Consider the following 15,778-nt stretch of genomic DNA (forward strand, 5'->3'; position numbering starts at 1 on the left):
GGAGGGGCAGTGCTGAGGGAGCGCCGCACTGTCGGAGGGGCAGTGCTGAGGGAGCGCCGCACTGTCGGAGGGGCAGTACTGAGGGAGCGCCGCACTGTCGGAGGGGCAGTACTGAGGGAGCGCCGCACTGTCGGAGGGGCGGTACTGAGGGAGCGCCGCACTGTCGGAGGGGCGGTGCTGAGGGAGCGCCGCACTGTCGGAGGGGCGGTGCTGAGGGAGTGCCGCACTGTCGGAGGGGCAGTGCTGAGGGAGCGCCGCACTGTCGGAGGGGCCGTCTTTCGGATGAGACGTTAAACCGAGGCCCCTGTCTGCTCTCTCAGGTGGATGTACACGATCCCGCGGTATCCCAGCCTTTTCTGTTTCAATAATGGCCTGACGACTGCACGAGGGCAGGATTTGATTTTGTGGGTTTTTTTAAGTTTGCGTTTGTTTGCAGCTGATGTAATTTGGTGACGTCCCCTGGATTTTAATGCTGGGAAGCAATTCAGAGACGGTCCCTGGGCGTGAGGAGGCGGGGCCGGGTGATGGACAGCGGCAGCGTCCAATCGGATTGCAGATCGGCGGAGAAGTTGGCCAATAGGAGAACAGGACGGGGGCGGGATTTACAACCCGCTGGCTGCGGCCTTGCGGGCGGAGTGAAGCCTGGGACTGGCGTGAGTGTGGGGCTGGGCTGTCGGTGCAGGGGGCAATGGGGAGAGGGAGGAGGGCCGAGGGCCTAGGCCCAGGCTGAGCTAGCTGCCCCTCTCCCCCCCCCCCCCCCCCGCCGCCCCCAGACTGGGTGGGGCTCCAGTGGTCCTCAGTACCCTTGGGCCTGGGGGTGTGGGGTAAGGGAGGAAGGGGAGGGGGCTCAGAACTAACCAGCCAGGGCTCAGGGCCCAGTGGTCCCCCTCCCGGCCGCAGAGTCTGGTTCAGTGGGTGAGGACATTGGCCACAATGCCCTTCATGGCCGAATAGGCTGCTGATGCTCACTGAGGTGGGCAGCACCCCCTCTCGCCTCGGAGTCAGAGCGTTGTGGGTTCGAGTCCCACTCTAGGGACTTGAGCACAAAACAAATCTAATGCCGACACTCCCAGTGCAGTACTGAGGGAGCGCCCCTCCGACAGTGCGGCACTCCCTCAGTACTGCCCCTCCGACAGTGCGGCGCTCCCTCAGTACTGCCCCTCCGACAGTGCGGCACTCCCTCAGTACTGCCCCTCCGACAGTGCGGCGCTCCCTCAGTACTGCCCCTCCGACAGTGCGGTGCTCCCTCAGTACTGCCCCTCCGACAGTGCGGCGCTCCCTCAGCACTGCCCCTCCGACAGTGCGGCGCTCCCTCAGCACTGCCCCTCCGACAGTGCGGCGCTCCCTCAGTACTGCCCCTCCGACAGTGCGGCGCTCCCTCAGCACTGCCCCTCCGACAGTGCGGCACTCCCTCAGCACTGCACTGGGAGTGTCAGCCAAGATTTTTGTGCTCAAGTCGCTGGAGTGGGACTTGAACCCACAACTTACTGACTCAGGGTTGGGATAGGCGGCGGTTGGGTCTTGCTGTTCATCAAGCTGTCTTTCGCTGTGCGTTTACCTTCCTGCTTTCTCCTGAACCGACCAATTTCCCTTTTCCTCCTCAGGTCAGGCTGAGCAATGCCGCTCCACAAGTACCCACCCAGGATCTGGGAGGCAATGATGCTGAAGCAGGGAATCCAGGGGCGCTTGCCGGCCCATTACCTCCGCTCCCTCACCGAGACCCGGGAGCCCACGCCCGTTCACTTCAAACCCCACGGGGTGAAGTACAAACCTCACCCGCGGACCGGGCAGCCAGAGCGCGTGCAAGACATACCGATTCCCGTCTACTTCCCCCCAGAGTCGCAGCGTGGGTTGTGGGGGGGAGAGGGCTACGTGCAAGGGTTCAGATATGCCAACAATGACAAGGTAAGGAGCGGCAAAGGGTTCAGTAGTCCGCTGGGCAGGGCCACATTGTCCGCATGCCTGACACGAGACTCCCGAAGCAAGCGCTCTACTCGGAACTCCTTCACGGCAAGCGAGCCCCAGGTGGGCAGAGGAAACGTTACAAGGGACCACCCTCAAAGCCTCCCTGATAAAGTGCAACATCCCCACCGACACCTGGGAGTCCCTGGGCCAAAGACCAGTCCACCCTAAGTGGAGGAAGTGCATCCGGGAGGGCGCTGAGCACCTCGAGTCTCGTCGCCGAGAGCGTGCAGAAACCAAGCGCAGGCAGCGGAAGGAGCGTGCGGCAAACCAGTCCCACCCTCCCCTTCCCTCAACCACTGTCTGTCCCACCTGTGACAGGGACTGTGGCTCTCGTATTGGACTGTTCAGCCACCTAAGGACTCATTTTTAGAGTGGAAGCAAGTCTTCCTCGATTCCGAGGGACTGCCTATAATGATGATGAATTAAGAACATAAGAACATGAGAAATAGGAACAGGAGTAGGCCATACGGCCCCTCGAGCCTGCTCCGACATTCAATAAGATTGTGGCTGATCTGCTCATGGACTCAGCTCCACTTCCCCACCCGTCCCCTTATCCACTTATTCTTTGTGAAACTGTCTATTTCTGTCTTAAATATATTCAATGTCCCAGCTTCCACAGCTCTCTGAGGCAGCGAATTCCACAGATTTACAACCCTCTGAGAGAAGAAATTTCTCCTCATCTCAGTTTTAAGTGGGCGGCCCCTTATTCTAAGATCATGCCCCCTAGTTCTAGTCTCCCCCATCAGTGGAAACATCCTCTCTACATCCACCTTGTCAAGTCCCCTCATAATCTTATATGTTTCGATAAGATCACCTCTCATTCTTCTAAACTCCAATGAGTAGAGGCCCAACCTACTCAACCTTTCCTCATGAGTCAACCCCCTCATCCTCGGAATCAACCGAGTGAACCTTCTCTGAACTGCCTCCAAAGCAAATATATCCTTTCTTAAATATGGAAACCAAAACTGCACGCAGTATTCCAGGTGTGGCCTCACCAATACCCTGTATAACTGTAGCAAGACTTCCCTGCTTTTATACTCCATCCCCTTTGCAATAGAGGCCAAGATACTATTGGCCTTCCTGATCACTTGCGGTACCTGCATTCTATCCTTTTGTGTTTCATTCACAAGTACACCCAGGTCCCGCTGTACTGCAGCACTTTGCAATTTTTCTCCATTTAAATAATAACTTGCTCTTTGATTTTTTTTCTGCCAAAGTGCATGACCTCACACTTTCCAACATTCTACTCCATCTGCCAAATTTTTGCCCACTCACTTAGCCTGTCTCTGTCCTTTTGCAGATTTTTTGTGTCCTCCTCACACATTGCTTTTCCGCCCATCTTTATTTCGTCAGCAAACTTGGCTACGTTACACTCAGACCCTTCTGCGTGCTTTGTGTTCCCGATGACTTTGAGGGATGTCCCTTCTTCCAAGTCGTTAATATAGACTGTAAATAGTTGGGGTCCCAGCTCTGATCCCTGCATTCTTGCATTAGTTTCATGGGCCCTGTTCTAAAGGCATCGATCGACCCGTGCCAGCCAACGTTTAGTACTTCAAACGTCAATATCTGGGGGCCGCGATATTGGGTTGGAGGGCTCCTAGGGCCCTAATATCGGGCGAAAACTAAATTTAGCACCGTTAAACATTTAGCGCCGGGCCCAGCAAAATTCGGTTTCAGCGCCCTGAGAGTGGAGCGGGCGCAGAGCGAAGTTCCACACTTCTCTCCGGGCACCAGGCTGGGTGAGCAACTGAAGATCCCGTTGCTAAAGAGCCGGCTTCGCAGTGCCCAAAGAGAAGCCTCCCGGCAACAACTAAACATCAGAACATAAAACATTCCCTCTACATAAACTTCATCATCATAGGCAGTCCCTCGGAATCGAGGAAGACTTGCTTTCCACTCTAAAAATGAGTCCTTAGGTGGCTGAACAGTCCAATACGAGAGCCACTGTCCCTGTCACAGGCGGGACAGACAGTGGTTGAGGGAAAGGGAGGGTGGGACAGGTTTGCCGCACGCTCCTTCCGCTGCCCGCGCTTGGTTTCTGCACGCTCTCGGCGACGAGACTCGAGGTGCTCAGCGCCCCTCCCGGATGCACTTCCTCCACTTAGGGCGGGACTGGTCTTTGGCCCAGGGACTCCCAGGCGTCGGTGGGGATGTTGCACTTTATCAGGGAGGCTTTGAGGGTGGTCCCTTGTAACGTTTCCTCTGCCCCACCTTTGGCTCGTTTGCCGTGAAGGAGTTCCGAGTAGAGCGCTGGCTTTGGGAGCCTCGTGTCAGGGGGACATGCGGACAATGTGGCCCCGCCCAGCGGAGCTGGTCGAGTGTGGTCAGTGCTTCGATGCTGGGGATGTTGGCCCGATCATAAACTCGCCCCACGTAAAGGTAAACCGCAAGATTCTAAGAATCACCCACACGTTTAGCCGATGCAGTCACAGCCTTCCCTCCGCGCCAGGCTTTCTCCGGCGCGATGTTTGTTTCCGTGTTGCCCCCTGGGAGTCCCTGGCCAGGTGTACTGCCCTGTGCCTGCCCGCGCCCCAGTCGCCGACCGGGAACCTTGATGACGTCGCTGCCGTCGCCCTCCTGCACCAGCCCGCGCTGGACTCCACACCGTTCCCCGCGGCCTACACGCCGCTCGCGGGCCGCCGCTCCTTTGACGGCCCCGACCGGCCGCTGGTGTTGCCGCGCCGGTCGGGTCCTGCCCCTTGGTAACTCCCAGCCACCCGATCACTCACTTTGAGAGCGGAAGCACCTTCTCGCTCGATCGCGAGGGGACCGCCCGCGATGGTGATGCACGCCAGTCTCCGCGGCGATGCTCCTCAGCGCCTCTGGTACCGGCGCACGGAAGTCTCGCCGCCGGGCGACCGCGGGACGCCCGCGGCTGCGAAACCCCTTTTGCGCTCTTGTCACAGCCTCGTTCTGTCTCCCGCCTCCCCAGCTCTCCACGCGGCTGAGGAAAACGTGGAAGCCGCAGGTGTTTGTGCGAGAACTGTACAGCGAGATCCTGGACAAAACCTTCAGCATCCCGGTGACCATGCGCACTCTGGACTTGGTAGACGCTTGCTACGGCTTTGATTTCTACATCCTGACGGTAACGGGCTCCTGCGTTTGATTTGGGCTGGGCGAGACGTTTGCTCAATGGTGATAATTGTTCCACTCCCACCCCCACCATTTATTACAACAACAGCTTCTATTTATATAGCACCTTTAACGTCCCAAGGCGCTTCACAGCAGTGCTATCAAACAACACTGAGCTGTCCGGAATGCCTTTGTACGACCTGCTTTACAAAGAGGCAAAAGCACATGAGAATTAGGAGCAGGAGTCGGCCATTCGGCCCCTCGAGCCTGCTCCGCCATTCAATATCGCGGCTGATCTTCGACCTCAACTCCACTTTCCCGCCCGATCCCCATATCCCTCGATTCCCTTTAATATCCAAAAATCTATCGATCTCAGCCTTGAATATACTCAACAACTGAGCCTCCACAGCCCTCTGGGGCAGAGAATTCCAAAGATTCACCACCCTCTGAGTGAAGAAATTCCTCCTCATCTCAGTCCTAAATGGCCGACCCCTTATCCTGAGACTGTGTGACCCCTGGTTCTAGACTCCCCAGCCCGGGGGGAAACTCCCTCAGCACTGCCCCTCCGACAGTGCGGCGCTCCCTCAGCACTGCCCCTCCGACAGTGCGGTGCTCTCTCAGTACTGCCCCTCCGACAGTGCGGCGCTCCCTCAGCACTGCCCCTCCGACAGTGCGGCGCTCCCTCAGCACTGCCCCTCCGACAGTGCGGCGCTCCCTCAGCACTGCCCCTCTGACAGTGAGGCGCTCCCTCAGCACTGCCCCTCCGACAGTGCGGCACTCCCTCAGCACTGCCCCTCCGACAGCGCAGTACGGCGCTCCCTCAGCATTGTCCCTCCGACAGTGCGGCGCTCCCTCAGTACTGCCCCTCCGACAGTGCGGCCCTCCCTCAGTACAGGCACTGGGAGTGTCAGCCTGGATTATGCGCTCATTTGCAGGGTGAGGGTGGGGGTGGGGGGAGGACGGGGGTGGGGAGTGCGCTGCTCTGCGGAGAGTGTGGGTACATCACCTCCCGGAGAAGCTGGTGTTTACTGTGGTGCACATTGTTCCCTAGACTCCGAAGGCCGACCTGAATTCGAAGCTGGGGATGGATCTGAAACGTGCTATGCTGTTGAGGCTTGTCCGCAAGGATACCGAGCTTTACCCCGACGATGCAAAGAAACGCGAGCTCATCTATAACAAATACAAGGTAGGGTACACGGCCCGAGGATTGTCCAATGTGTTCGCTTTAAAATGCAGGGGATGTAACGTTTTTTTCTCAATTTCTTCGCAGGGTGAGGCACTTCAGTTGCGTGGCGAGACTGGAGAAGTTGGGATTGGCTGAGACGATTAAGGGGAGATCAGGGATGCGGGACATGGGAACAGGAGGAGGCCATTCAGCCCCTTGAGCCTGTTCTGCTAGACATAGGAACAGGAGGAGGCCATTCAGCCCCTCGAGCCTGTTCTGCCAGACATAGGAACAGGAGGAGGCCATTCAGCCCCTCGAGCCTGTTCTGCCAGACATAGGAACAGGAGGAGGCCATTCAGCCCCTCGAGCCTGTTCTGCCAGACATAGGAACAGGAGGAGGCCATTCAGCCCCTCGAGCCTGTTCTGCCAGACATAGAAACAGGAGGAGGCCATTCAGCCCCTCGAGCCGTTCTGTCAGACATAGAAACAGGAGGAGGCCATTCAGCCCCTCGAGCCTGTTCTGCCAGACATAGAAACAGGAGGAGGCCATTCAGCCCCTCGAGCCTGTTCTGCCAGACATAGAAACAGGAGGAGGCCATTCAGCCCCTCGAGCCTGTTCTGCCAGAGATAGGAACAGGAGGAGGCCATTCAGCCCCTTGAGCCTGTTCCGCCATACATAGGGACAGGAGGAGGCCATTCAGCCCCTCGAGCCTATTCCGCCATTCAATGAGATCTGTGACCTAACTCCATGACGTACTAAAGATGCTGGGATTGTACTGGTTAGAGCAGAGAATGTTAGGGGGAGCGTAACAGAGGCGTTCGGAATTATGAGGGGTTTTGACATAGTAAATAAGGTGGCAACTGTTCCCAGTGATGGGAGGGTCGGTAACCAGAGGGACACAGGTTTACGATAATTAGCGAAAGAGTCAGAGGGGGGGATGAGAATTTAAAAGAAAATTACGCAGCGAGTTGTGATCGGGAGTGCGCTGCCTGAAAGGGCGGTGGGAGCAGATGCAAGAGTAACTTTCAAACGGAGATTGGATAAATACTTGAAAAGGAGAAATTTGCAGGGGGCTGTGGGGCAAGAGCGGGGGGGGAGCGGGGGAAGTGGGACTGATTGGATCGCTCTGTCACAGAGCCGGCACAGAAACGATGGGCCGAACGGCCTCCTCCTGTGCGGGAGGATTCTACGATGATAAATTGGTGTGAAACCCCTTTGTCCGCAGGCGTTTGTGATTCCCGAGGAGGAGGCGGAGTGGGTCGGACTGAGCCTCGAGGAAGCTGTGGAGAAGCAGAGGTTGTTGGAGAAGAAGGTAACGAGGGAAACTCGACTTAAGTCGTCTTTAATCAACCCCCCCCCTCCCCTCCACCCCCGACAACAGCCTCCACTCGTAACTAATCTGGCCCGTGGATCGTATTTATATTTAAACGTGCTGCGGGGAAAGGGCAGGGAGGAGCGGGGCTAATTGGGATCGCTCCTTCACCGAGCCGGCACAGGCACGATGGGCTGAATGGCCTCCTCCTTTGCTGGTCCAGCTTGGATCCAATGCGAAACCGATCGTTTCTATAAAGCATTACCAAACCCGATTTTCCCCCCTTGCAGGGAGCCAAGTTCAGTTCAGGCGCGGCATTGTGACCTGGAGTTTCCGGTGGGAAGGTCGCTGGGAAAGGTCAGTTACATCTAAACGTACGGACAGGTAAAGACCACCTGGGCCATCGAGCGTGTCCCACACCATCGCGATACCTGGTGTATCACAACATAGACACTCTCCACCCTGCCCCAAACCCTGTGATCTTCTGGGAGAGGCAAAAAAAAAAGATATTTTAAAAAAAAAAAACCCCCCAGGCCAATTTGGGGGAAAAAAATCTGGGAAATTCCTCTCCGACCCATCTCAGCGATCGAATCTAGTCCAGGAGATCACTCTGGCCATTAAATTCCCTGCAGCACCTCCCCCTTCTGTAAGAGTTAATCTCCACCGCAGCCAGAAACAAATCCAGCTTTCGCTTGAAGGAGTTCAGTGAGTGCATCCTCCACATGAGAGAGCAGCTTGTTCCAGAGCTCTGCTATTCTCTGGGAAAAGACCCACCTCCTGATAGCTAACCCAGATCTACCTTAGATAACTTAAATCTGTGCCCCCTGGTCCTGCCGAACCGATTTAATTGTAATAAACTATCAGCTGGAACACTGCCTAGTCCCTTCATTATCTTAGAAACCTCAAACCGCAAGTCTGTGCTGCTCTAAGGTAAAGAGTCCCAACTCTTTTAACCTTCAGTTTATTTTAAATAGAAAGACTTGCATTTATATAGCGCCTTTCACGATCACCGGACGTCCCAAAGCACTTTACAGCCAATGAAGTACTTTTTGGAGTGCAGTCACTGTTGTAATGTGGGAAACGCGGCAGCCAATTTGCGCACAGCAAGCTCCCACAAACTTCAGTAACTTGAGCACATAAATCCAGGCCGACACTCCCGGTGCAGTACTGAGGGAGCGCCGTACTGTCGGAGGGGCAGTGCTGAGGGAGCGCCGCGCTGTCGGTGGGGCAGTGCTGAGGGAGCGCCGCATTGTTGGAGCGGCAGTACTGAGGGAGCGCCGCACTGTCGGAGGGGCAGTACTGAGGGAACGTCGCACTGTCGGAGGGGCAGTGCTGAGGGAGCGCCGCACTGTCGGAGGGGCAGTACTGAGGGAACGCCGCACTGTCAGAGGGGCAGTGCTGAGGGAGCGCCGCGCTGTCGGAGGGGCAGTGCTGAGGGAGCGCCGCACTGTCGGAGGGGCAGTACTGAGGGAGCGTCGCACTGTCGGAGGGGCAGTGCTGAGGGAACGCTGCACTGTCGGAGGAGCAGTACTGAGGGAACGCCGCACTGTCGGAGATGCCGTTTTTCAGATGAGACGTTAAACCGAGGCCCCGTCTGCTCTCTCAGGTGGACGTAAAAGATCCCACGGCACTATTTCGAAGAAGAACAGGGGGAGTTCTCCCCGGTGTCCTGGGGCCAATATTTATCCCTCAATCGACAAAACAAAAACAGATTATCTGGGTCATTATCACATTGCTGTTTGTGGGAGCTTGCTGTGCGCAAATGGGCTGCCGCGTTTCCCACAGCATCATCATCATCATAGGCAGTCCCTCGGAATCGAGGAAGACTTGCTTCCACTCCTAAAATGAGTCCTTGGGTGACTGAACAGCCCAATACGAGAACCACAGTCCCTGTCACAGGTGGGACAGACAGTGGTTGAGGGAAGGGGTGGGTGGGACAGGTTTGCCGCACGCTCCTTCCGCTGCCTGCGCTTGGTTTCTGCACGCTCTCGGCGACGGGACGCCCTAAGGTCGTGAAAGGCGCTACAGAAATGCCAGTACTTTCTTCTCTTACCCGATTGCCCGGATAAACGACCCCTGCCGTGAGTGACGTCTGCCAGAGTCTCGGGCAGTGTCTTCGTAACAACCGCCTGGCCAGGCAACCTTGACGCTGTGTCTAAATATTTTTCTTTTAGGATCCGGTGCCGCTGTTCAAGGTTTTCTCCGAGGAGCTAGCCCAACAACTGAGTGCACAGAGACTGTCGGAGCCGGTGATCGTGGAGAAGAAATCGTAACCGATCGAGGACCCCTTTAAGATCTGCAGAGCAGCGCGTTGTGTGAGCAGTGAAAGATCGGTTTTGGGGCAGAATTTACTCCCCGACTCTGACCTATCTCTGTGTGTGTGTGTGTGTGAGGAGCGTGCCCAAGAAACTGCCTCAGAGGGCAAAGGGCAAAGGTCGAAGTGACTTTCTGACCTGAACCAACCAGCCAGAGTAAATGCTGAGTTCTTGTTTTATAAAGTATGTAAGCTGGAGCAATCGCCTTGGGCACAGTGATTGATAATTCCGTTCTTGCCTCCGAATAAGAAGTTGTGGAATGTTTTAATGTGTTGCTGTCTCTCATTGATTGCCCAGCATCCTTCTCGTGGCTCAGTGGGCAGCACTCTCGCCTCGGAGTCAGAAGATCGTGGGTTCGAGTCCCACTCCAGGGACTTGAGCACAAAAATCTCGGCCGACACTCCCAGTGCAGTGCTGAGGGAGCGCCGCACTGTCGGAGGGGCAGTGCTGAGGGAGCGCCGCACTGTCGGAGGGGCAGTGCTGAGGGAGCGCCGCACTGTCGGAGGGGCAGTGCTGAGGGAGCGCCGCACTGTCGGAGGGGCAGTGCTGAGGGAGCGCCGCACTGTCGGAGGGGCAGGTGCTGAGGGAGCGCCGCACTGTCGGAGGGGCAGGTGCTGAGGGAGCGCCGCACTGTCGGAGGGGCAGTGCTGAGGGAGCGCCGCACTGTCGGAGGGGCAGTACGGAGGGAGCGCCACACTGTCGGAGGGGCAGTACTGAGGGAACGCCGCACTGTCAGAGTGGCAGTACTGAGGGAGCGCCGCACTGTCGGAGGTGCCGTCTTTCGGATGAGACGTTAAACCGAGGCCCTATCTGCCTCTCGGGTGGATGTAAAAGATCCCATGGCACTACTCCGAAGAAGAGCAGGGGAGTTCTCCCCGGTGTCCTGGGGCCAATATTTATCCCTCAATCAGCATAACAAAAACAGATTATCTGGGTCATTATCACATTGCTGTTTGTGGGAGCTTGCTGTGCGCAAACTGTCTGCCGCGTTTCCCATATAACAACAGTGACTACACTCCAAAAGTACTTCATTGGCTGTAAAGCGCTTTGAGGCATCCTGAGGCCGTGAACGGCGCTATATAAATGCAAGTCTTCCCGGTGTCCTGGGGCCAATATGTTTCCCTCAACCAACGTCACTAAAGCAGATTATAGTTAATAAAACAAAAAGTTCTCCCCCTCATGTAGCCGGTTCATCAGGGTCCCGTTTCCGAGAGTCATAAGGGTCAGGAAAGGGGATTGACCGGGTGAAAATGATCTAACAGGTGACCTTTATGTCTGGAGGTGGCAGAGAATGTCTCGGTCGCTCCCTCCCGCTGAAACCACTGACTCAGTTCGAGCCGGTGAATGAGGAAGTCTCTGGTTGTGAGTGGGTTCACTCCACACACACACACACACACACACACACACACACACACAGTGACCGCTCGCCCCACACTCCATTTCAAATAATCAAATCGCTTGAGCTCAGAAAGTCAAACAGCAAGGATGATTCCTTATCGATCCGTATCCAGCCTCGGGGGAACCTACTTGCTTCCCGTCCTGTCTCTGAGGGGCTTTATTATTTCTTACATCAGAAATAGGAGCAGGAGTCTGGCCATTCGGCCCCTCGAGCCTGCTCCGCCATTCAGTAAGATTGTGGCTGATCTGATCTTGGCCTCAACCCCACTTCCCCCCCCGCTCCCCACAACCCTTCACTCCCTTATCGCTCAAAAATATGTCTGTCTCCGCCTTAAATATATTCAGTGACCCAGCCCCCACAGCTCTCTGGGGCAGAGAATTCCACAGATTCATGACCCTCTGAGAGAAGAAATTCCTCCTCACCTCCGTTTTAAATGGGCAGCCCCTTATTCTGAGACTACGCCCCCTAGTTCTAGATTCCCCCATCAGTGGAAACAACCTCTCTGCATCTACCTTGTCCAGCCCCCTCAGAATCTTATACGTTTTCAATAAGATCACTGCTCAGTCTTGATGTGGGGGTGCTGATTGCCTTACCTTCGCCCTGTGGGGTCCTTCCCTGCTGCCCATTGTGCCGTATATGTTCTCCATTCTGTACTGGGTCAGATTAGTTTCCCTGGTGCAGGACAGAGAGGATTTCCTGAGCTGATATAAGTTCTACTGCCCCTCAGCGAAGGGCTGTACACAGGGAAAGGTGGCTTATAGACTTCATTGGGGCAACATTCTTGCCTCGTGGATTCGAGTCCCATTCCGGGAATTCAGCGCATAATCCAGGCTGACTCTCCCATGGCAGTGCTGAGGGAACGCCGCACTGTCGGAGGGGCAGTGCTGAGGGAGCGCCACACTGTCGGAGGAGCAGTGCTGAGGGAGCGCCGCACTGTCGGAGGGGCAGTGCTGAGGGAGCGCCACACGGTCGGAGGGGCAGTACTGAGGGAACGCCGCACTGTCGGAGGGGCAGTGCTGAGGGAGCGCCACACGGTCGGAGGGGCAGTACTGAGGGAGCGCCGCACTGTCGGAGGGGCAGTACTGAGGGAGCGCCGCACTGTCGGAGGGGCAGTACTGAGGGAGCGCCGCACTGTCGGAGGGGCAGTACTGAGGGAGCGTCGCACTGTCGGAGGGGCAGTACTGAGGGAGCGCCGCACTGTCGGAGGGGCAGTGCTGAGGGAGCGCCGCTCTGTCGGAGGGGCAGTACTGAGGGAGCGCCGCACTGTCGGAGGGGCAGTACTGAGGGAGCGCCGCACTGTCGGAGGGGCAGTACTGAGGGAGCGCCGCGCTGTCGGAGGGGCAGTGCTGAGGGAGCGCCACACTGTCGGAGGGGCAGTACTGAGGGAACGCCGCACTGTCAGAGTGGCAGTACTGAGGGAGCGCCGCACTGTCGGAGGTGCCGTCTTTCGGATGAGACGTTAAACCGAGGCCCTATCTGCCTCTCGGGTGGATGTAAAAGATCCCATGGCACTACTCCGAAGAAGAGCAGGGGAGTTCTCCCCGGTGTCCTGGGGCCAATATTTATCCCTCAATCAGCATAACAAAAACAGATTATCTGGGTCATTATCACATTGCTGTTTGTGGGAGCTTGCTGTGCGCAAACTGTCTGCCGCGTTTCCCATATAACAACAGTGACTACACTCCAAAAGTACTTCATTGGCTGTAAAGCGCTTTGAGGCATCCTGAGGCCGTGAACGGCGCTATATAAATGCAAGTCTTCCCGGTGTCCTGGGGCCAATATGTTTCCCTCAACCAACGTCACTAAAGCAGATTATAGTTAATAAAACAAAAAGTTCTCCCCCTCATGTAGCCGGTTCATCAGGGTCCCGTTTCCGAGAGTCATAAGGGTCAGGAAAGGGGATTGACCGGGTGAAAATGATCTAACAGGTGACCTTTATGTCTGGAGGTGGCAGAGAATGTCTCGGTCGCTCCCTCCCGCTGAAACCACTGACTCAGTTCGAGCCGGTGAATGAGGAAGTCTCTGGTTGTGAGTGGGTTCACTCCACACACACACACACACACACACACACACACACACACACAGTGACCGCTCGCCCCACACTCCATTTCAAATAATCAAATCGCTTGAGCTCAGAAAGTCAAACAGCAAGGATGATTCCTTATCGATCCGTATCCAGCCTCGGGGGAACCTACTTGCTTCCCGTCCTGTCTCTGAGGGGCTTTATTATTTCTTACATCAGAAATAGGAGCAGGAGTCTGGCCATTCGGCCCCTCGAGCCTGCTCCGCCATTCAGTAAGATTGTGGCTGATCTGATCTTGGCCTCAACCCCACTTCCCCCCCCGCTCCCCACAACCCTTCACTCCCTTATCGCTCAAAAATATGTCTGTCTCCGCCTTAAATATATTCAGTGACCCAGCCCCCACAGCTCTCTGGGGCAGAGAATTCCACAGATTCATGACCCTCTGAGAGAAGAAATTCCTCCTCACCTCCGTTTTAAATGGGCAGCCCCTTATTCTGAGACTACGCCCCCTAGTTCTAGATTCCCCCATCAGTGGAAACAACCTCTCTGCATCTACCTTGTCCAGCCCCCTCAGAATCTTATACGTTTTCAATAAGATCACTGCTCAGTCTTGATGTGGGGGTGCTGATTGCCTTACCTTCGCCCTGTGGGGTCCTTCCCTGCTGCCCATTGTGCCGTATATGTTCTCCATTCTGTACTGGGTCAGATTAGTTTCCCTGGTGCAGGACAGAGAGGATTTCCTGAGCTGATATAAGTTCTACTGCCCCTCAGCGAAGGGCTGTACACAGGGAAAGGTGGCTTATAGACTTCATTGGGGCAACATTCTTGCCTCGTGGATTCGAGTCCCATTCCGGGAATTCAGCGCATAATCCAGGCTGACTCTCCCATGGCAGTGCTGAGGGAACGCCGCACTGTCGGAGGGGCAGTGCTGAGGGAGCGCCACACTGTCGGAGGAGCAGTGCTGAGGGAGCGCCGCACTGTCGGAGGGGCAGTGCTGAGGGAGCGCCACACGGTCGGAGGGGCAGTACTGAGGGAACGCCGCACTGTCGGAGGGGCAGTGCTGAGGGAGCGCCACACGGTCGGAGGGGCAGTACTGAGGGAGCGCCGCACTGTCGGAGGGGCAGTACTGAGGGAGCGCCGCACTGTCGGAGGGGCAGTACTGAGGGAGCGCCGCACTGTCGGAGGGGCAGTACTGAGGGAGCGTCGCACTGTCGGAGGGGCAGTACTGAGGGAGCGCCGCACTGTCGGAGGGGCAGTGCTGAGGGAGCGCCGCTCTGTCGGAGGGGCAGTACTGAGGGAGCGCCGCACTGTCGGAGGGGCAGTACTGAGGGAGCGCCGCACTGTCGGAGGGGCAGTACTGAGGGAGCGCCGCGCTGTCGGAGGGGCAGTGCTGAGGGAGCGCCGCGCTGTCTGAAGGGCGGTGCTGAGGGAGCGCCGCACTGTCGGAGGGGCAGTACTGAGGGAGCGCCGCACTGTCGGAGAATCAGTGCTGAGGGAGCGCCGCACTGTCGGAGGGGCCGTCTTTCGGATGAGACATTAAACCGAGGCCACGTCTGCTCTCTCGGGTGGATGTAAAAGATCCCACAGCCACTATTTCGAAGAAGAGCAGGGGAGTTCTCCCCGGTGTCCTGGGGCCAATATTTATCCCTCAATCAACATCACAAAAAAAACAGATGATCTGGGTCATTATCACATTGCTGTTTGTGGGAGCTTGCTGTGCGCAAATTGGCTGCCGCGTTTCCCACATTACAACAGTGACTACCCTTCAGTAAGGTACTTCATTGGCTGTAAAGCGCTTTGGGATACCCTGAGGCCGTGAAAGATGCTATATAAACGCAAGTCTCTGCATTGTGGGGGAGACTAGAACTAGGGGGCATAGCTTCAGAATAAGATGGTGATGAGGAGGAATTTCTTCTCTCAGAGGGTCGGGAATCTTTGGAATTCTCTACCACAGGGAGCTGTGGAGGCTGGGTCATTGAATATATTTAAGGTGGAGATAGACAGATTTTTGAACGATAAGGGAGTCGAGGGTTATGGGGAGCGGGCGGGGAAGTGGAGCTGAGACCAAGATCAGATCAGCCATGATCTTGTTGAATGGCGGAGCAGGCTCGAGGGGCCGAATGGCCGACTCCTGCTCCTATTTCTTCTGTTCTTTTAAGGGAGACAGATTGAATCGGGCAAAGTGACACTGGTGAGTGGGACTGTCGCAAATATATCTATCTACAATCTTAACAACTTGTCCATAATATAAGAATGCACCCATTTCCTTCCTGTCATGCTTTCGACAGAACTCGAGACATGACATCATCTCTAATGCAAATCTGTGAGAAAGCAGGCGACAGAAACTACCCGAGCTAGCTCCCCTGTGCGAGGACGCCAACCAACTTTTCTTTCGTTTGGCACTAGCAAAGCAAATCAAAAATCAGTGAGGTGCTGCAGGGTCTGATTAGGAGCTCCACAGTCGCACGATGGGGAGGCTTTAATCTTCCCCCTATGGAGAAGGCGGCAGCATCGACTGTGACCGGT

General features: G+C 56.2%; 1 protein-coding gene across 2 annotated transcripts; it reads left to right on the top strand.

Moving 5' to 3' along the window:
* The first annotated feature begins 556 nt into the window (after positions 1-556).
* Positions 557-10,094, top strand: mrpl28 (mitochondrial ribosomal protein L28). 2 transcript variants are annotated; one of them, XM_070867714.1, is made up of 6 exons: positions 557-653; positions 1,605-1,905; positions 4,898-5,050; positions 6,089-6,223; positions 7,429-7,515; positions 9,690-10,094. In XM_070867714.1, exons 2-6 carry the CDS (start codon positions 1,618-1,620, stop codon positions 9,786-9,788), a joined length of 762 nt encoding a protein of 253 aa, XP_070723815.1. In that variant the 5' UTR covers positions 557-653; positions 1,605-1,617; the 3' UTR covers positions 9,789-10,094. The 2 variants fall into 2 exon arrangements, with proteins under 2 accessions (XP_070723815.1, XP_070723816.1); XM_070867715.1 differs by lacking the exon at positions 557-653 and adding an exon at positions 880-973.
* Positions 10,095-15,778: the final 5,684 nt, after the last annotated feature.

The sequence above is a fragment of the Pristiophorus japonicus genome, chromosome 26, assembly GCF_044704955.1.
Source record: "Pristiophorus japonicus isolate sPriJap1 chromosome 26, sPriJap1.hap1, whole genome shotgun sequence".
Lineage (NCBI taxonomy): Eukaryota > Metazoa > Chordata > Chondrichthyes > Pristiophoridae > Pristiophorus > Pristiophorus japonicus.